General features: G+C 41.9%; 1 protein-coding gene across 1 annotated transcript; it reads right to left on the bottom strand.

Moving 5' to 3' along the window:
- Window positions 1–510: 510 nt before the first annotated feature.
- On the bottom strand, window positions 511–3,420 carry PATE3 (prostate and testis expressed 3). The gene is made up of 3 exons (XM_008533473.2): window positions 3,262–3,420; window positions 1,935–2,057; window positions 511–1,415 (listed from the first exon to the last, which is right to left on the bottom strand). Exons 1-3 carry the CDS (start codon window positions 3,308–3,310, stop codon window positions 1,291–1,293), a joined length of 297 nt encoding a protein of 98 aa, XP_008531695.1. The 5' UTR covers window positions 3,311–3,420; the 3' UTR covers window positions 511–1,290.
- Window positions 3,421–5,776: the final 2,356 nt, after the last annotated feature.

Genomic DNA, 5,776 nt, shown 5'->3' with positions numbered 1-5,776 from the left:
GATATTTCCAAAAGGGTTGGGCCAGGTTACTCTCTCTAAAGTTCCAGGCCTTTTTTGTAAGACCTTTATATAATGATAGTATTAATGATGAATTTTTAAGTAAGCTTAGCTAATGAATTTTAGAAGAATCCCATCAAAAATAATTTTTGGTTAGGATATTTGAATACTGGAAGGTCCCATAATAAGAAATGTTCTTTGCATAATCCCTTTGAGGAAAACACATGGTATATTGGCATGGGAGTGAAGATTCTTTGTCTAGTAGGAAATGGTAGGTTACCATTTCTGGTACACCCAATGAAATAGACATACAGCCAGAAAAAGCATGAAGGCATCATAAATCCTACAAATTAAACAGATGGATGAGAAAAATTCCATCAACTTTACACAATAAACACAATAAAGTTTCACTGGCCAACTAAAGGCAACAGAGATGAGTAAGGCATGGCACCTGTTCCTGCTCTGATTTATAACATACTGGGGCAAATCAGACAAAGAAATGATTCACCATGAGAGAGTGTCAAACAAAGTATTCATTAAGTGACTTGGGTAATCAAAAGAGGGAGAATTTGTATAGCAATGACGTGGGTTGCTGGGAAGGTGATGGTGGAGGTGGAGGACAAAGGAAGAAAGGAATAGAGAAAGATTAGGAGAGTTGCGATATATCTTGAATGCACATCTTGACAGACCTAGAAGTGGCCACGTGTGAGCTGTGAATGTCACAGAGGCAGGAAATCCCTTATTTGCTGTTTCCTACTAACATTGTATATGGATGTACTTTGTAAATGCCAAAAAAAAAATCATGACTGAGTCTGAAATGGACACTGTCCACTGGGGAAAATAACTTCTTGTCTATAGAGGAAAATCTTTAGTGCCCACCACCATTTTTGCTGCTATTTCTGCTTAATTACAGTAATGATAAATGGGAGTTTTAGATAAAAACATGTGTGAATTTTCAGCTGAAGGATTTCTAGTCTACCTCAACTATCCAAGCTAGTCACAAGGTTCTAGAACGGTCTGGTTTTAAATTTTATGGGACTGAACCTCTTGGGGCAGGCTTCTTGGAGTATGGAAATGTCAATGCCTGTAATGGGAGAAATCCATTTTTCAGAGTTAGCGTCCTCTGACTGATGTAGGAACCAAGCTGGAGGCACAAGGAAGGATGACATTGAATTAAAGAGAGAGCTGGGGTACTTCCAGGACAGACAGGGAAGGAAAGCAGGCGCAGGTAGAGTGTGAAGGGGGAGAAACAGCAATAACATCCTAAAGTGAGACTTCAGGAGGGCAAATATCTTAGAGTTGGAAGTTACAATAATTTTCGTCGCAGCATTTATGAACATAAATCCGACTGTTGAGATGATATGTCAAGTCTCTGCAGAATTTTTGACACACCATATATGATAATTGGAGAACGTTATCTGTAATAAGAAGGAACCATAGAAAATAAGGTAGTGATCTAAGTTCTCTAAAGACAAGTCAAACCTGGCACTAGTCCTGTCAGTGAAAAGTCAATTAGGCATCAGGATAGGTTTAGGGATGGCTTCCCAGATTATACTTCTCAAGAGGACCCGGGTAGGGAGATGTAGACATCACCTGCCCCCTGCATGGGTTGTTTGCCTGAGGTCCCTGACAACTCTTAACTCTTTGTATATAGCTGCTACTTATTCCTTTCACTGCTGGAAGATAAGCAGCTAGGGCTTTAGTGTTAAAACCTATTTTCTCAGTTTTATGGGGCATATAGAATCTCTATCTTCTTCCTCCTGTCTAATTTTTCCAAATCCTCTTCTGTCTGCATGCACAGGGACCAGTGCTCAGGGGCATTCTGCCCTTTGGTTCCACTCCTAGATTGGCCTTAGTCTAAGATAGAAAATTGCTGAAGCACTCCCCTAAAAATTTTCTAAGAATCTCACAGCACCTTCCCCAACCCTCTAACTTACCCTGGAAGATCTTTAAGATCATGCATCTCTCGTGCTCCTGAGCAACACACATACCAAAACCTCTTCTACAGCGATCTGTCTGCGTGTGAAGGTGGCACGTTACACATCTCAGTGGTGTCACTGCTGGAGAACACAGAACTGGTGTAAGGCCAGAGGAATGCAGGGACTTAGAAGGAACTGGAAGTAGATAGACCTGAGGAGGGTGGCACGGGGGTTGGATGAGGAGCTGGTAGTGGGGTATCAGGCAGTAAATGGAACCCTTGCCAACTCCACATCCCAGAGAAATGCAGTTGTGAGAATAAAGGGATTCTGATCTCAACTTCAGCCCTTTTAGCCTGGGTAACTTTGAGCAAAGACTTAGCCTCCAAGGCGTTGGTTTTTCCAGCTTACAAATGGTTCTATTAATGCTGGCCTGGCCTACATGGCAGCACTGTAGATAGATGGGAGTGTGAAAATGAGGGTGAATGCTTTAACATATTTCACCCGAGCTAGTGTCACTATGATGAGATTTCTGACATTGGCTGCTTAGATATTGTTAGGTGATCTACTCCGTTATTTTGAACTTCAGACTGAATCTACGGAAGGCCTCATGAATTATAGCATAGTCAGTGACACTTCATGTGGTACTGTGGAGTGAGCTAATCAAAATACAGGTTTAATTTTTTTAAAACCTCTCCCTGGTTCACCTGAGTCAAAAAGGAAAATAGCATTTACTGAGCATCTCATTCGCGCTGTGTTCTCTCACTCTGTATCTGATTTATTCCTCACAAAAGCCTTGTAAGTAGGTATTTATCCATTTCTCAGATGAGCAACTCAAGGTACAGAGAATTTAAGACAGTGACTGATCTTTATTTTTTATCTGATTCCAGGGCATCCAGTATTTCCTCTCTTACAATCACTTGTATTAATATAAAGCCCCTGATAAGGGTAACAAAAGCCATTGTCCAGCACTGAAACAAACTACAAAATTAGTCTTTAGAGACTAACCAGCTCCCTCAGAAAATGGGATCCAGATTTGTAAACAGGAAGGATGTCCTAAAGAAAATGTTACTAAAATTTTGGAATGTGGGGAATGGTAGAGACATAGTGGGGAAGTAGTATGAAGGGGCAACCATAGAGGCTTGAGTCCTGGTGGGGAATTGCAGAATGGAGAAAAGGTCAGAAAAGTTGGCAGGGAAGGCAGCAAGAGCATTCTGAAGACTGGCTTCCCCTCCCTTATAAATGTGGTAAAGGCTCAGCCCTCCATGGACACCTACTGTATATATGAAGCTTCCCCGGGCTCCCTATATCCTGTCTCTGGAGCCCACTCCTCAGATCTGTGACTCACCTGCAATGAAGCAGAAGAGGGAGAAGACCAACAAGAAGTGTTTGTCCATCCTGACCCAGAAGTCCCTTGTTAGAGGCAGAAGAGAAGCCAGGGACTGCAAGCACAGGTCTTAGGCTATAGGGAGGAAACCTTGTTCTTCATCATAGGGCACGGGTTATTCATGCCTAAGGGGATCCAGTCATACAAGGTTTCCTCTGGGAGCTCAAGTTCATTCTCTTCTCCACCCTACACCAGAGAGTGATGATAACTAGTACATGTTGGGGTTTACATTAATTTAATTTTGTCTTTTTCATATAATCTTCACCATAGTAATTATTATCGTTGTAGTTACGATACTGTCATTCTTATCCCAATTTCACAGAGGAGGAAACCGAGGCTTGGTGAGGTCCAGTTACTTACCCAAGATCACAAATCTAGCGACTGATAGCGCCAGTACACACAGCAAGACTTTCGAATACTAGAGGGACACTTTTAACCACCTTGATTCAATACCTCTTTGAGATTTATTCATACATTCAACAAATATTTACTGAGAGCTTTTGTGTGCTAGGCACAGTTCCATGCGTGAGAGCAGAGTAGTGAATAAGTCAGACAAGCTCACCTAGCTCCTCACATTATGGGTGAGAACGGGAGAGTTCAAGAGGTGAAAAGATGTATAATCTATGATCTGGCTGGGTCTTCAACCTAGAACTTCTCATTCTCAGCCCAGAACTCTTTCATCTTGCCAGAAATCTGTCCTCCAAGGTCAGGGACTGTTTACTTTGTAGAGCTGTGAAATCCCCTCTAGAATGATCACACAACACAGAAAATAAATTTTTAGCAAATTTATATTGTGAATTTACTAAAAATTTATACAGTGAATCTGGCCATTTTTATGCACGATTCAGATATCTATCTTTACAAAAGTTAACTCAGCTAAGGTTCACCGGGGGTAAAGCACTGGAAAACTATGACCCAGCCTGGAACACGAAGTCTCCTAAACCTGTTAGAGAGCTGATGGTACTTTAGCTGGAGATACTGAGAATCTTCCATACTGAACTGATTCAACGGCACGTTCTTTAGTTGTAGGAACAGTATGTTCCTTAGAGCATATCAAGGCTGCCATTTTTAGACATCAGATGAAGACTGGGTGAAACAAGGTCTTAGCTCAAATGCCACAAAATTTATAATGTTCATTTTCTAAGGCCAATCAGAGCGTGGAGCCCATCTTTGCCTAAGAAGAGAGTTAGCAGCATTAGGCATGAGAAAATTGTTTCTTTTGAAAACAATTGATTCTGGAACAGAGTGCAGCATTGTGAAGTCCTCCAATCTAGGTTTCTATTCTGCCATATTTCAGGAGAGGATATTAGAAACTGGATGGCATTTTTCAGGCCTTTCTAAAGCCTTATTGAGAAAGCAAGCCCCTGAGCCTTTGGTGCTTGGGTTTACCAGGCTATCAAAACATTTCATTTGTCACCTGTTTCCTTTGCTTTATCTGTTTAGACAGAGTGATTCCAGAATCATGGCAGAGGAAGCAGACATTCTAGATTAAACTGCAATGGATTGGCAGAGTTTCTATTACTCTTCCTTCAAGGTCCCCCTTGACAGATGCTTTCTGAAAGACCCATCGAGCTTCGAATCTCTTTTCTGCTGGATTATTTCCAGGTGGAATTGTGGAATTTTGCAATTTCACTGAAGCTTTGGGATCCTCTAACCTACTCCTCTCCTCCCACAGTAACTCGACCATCAAATTTTCTCTTGAAAACAATTTCTTTCTTCGTTTAGCACGGGATAGGAGATGATAGATATTAGAATCTATTAATACAGGTAGTGTGGTATAATAAAAAGAGCATTTTCCTGGGAGCCCAGAGACCTGTGGTTGATCACTATGTAATTCATGTTGTCTTTAGCAAGAAGTTTATCTGCGATGTTAGATTTCAGCCATTTTCATGGTCCTTTACAACTTTAGCATTCTACGGTTCCCTGATGTAAAGCATGAGGATGGGTACCAAGTTCTGTTATTCTGACCTAGCACTCTGCTTGGCACATGATGATGTGCTGAACATATGATGACTGAATGAAGTAGTGAACGAATGAAGGGATAAATCTCACATGCTCTTACCCTGCATGACCCCACTATCATGATCCCACATGATGTGGAGTCATTGGGGCACAGCACCCAAGTTAACGCACTCTCATGCCAAGAAAGACATCCACTCAGCAAAGATACCAGGTGCCCTGCTCTGAGGAGCAGAAAGCAGAACACTGTGTTCTTATGTTCATGGTCTCTCTTGCCTCCAGGGTGGGTGGCTGAGATCTTGGTGATACCACAGATGAGCAATCCTCTTAACTGGTGTTTCTAAATGCTGCCCTTTGTTTTGGGGGAATGGACCTTGGCGTAGAGTCAGAGATCAGGCTGCTTTGTTCTGGGTTCCCAGGGGCAGCAATGGTTTTCCGGAGTGTGCATAGAGACTAGAGGGAGAGATAATGATCCTTTAAAAAATCTGGTGGAGAGGTACCTACTTGTGGGGCACAG

The sequence above is a fragment of the Equus przewalskii genome, chromosome 6 (genome assembly GCF_037783145.1).
Source record: "Equus przewalskii isolate Varuska chromosome 6, EquPr2, whole genome shotgun sequence".
NCBI classification, from domain to species: Eukaryota; Metazoa; Chordata; class Mammalia; order Perissodactyla; family Equidae; genus Equus; species Equus przewalskii.
This window is presented reverse-complemented; position numbering and strand designations above follow the sequence as displayed.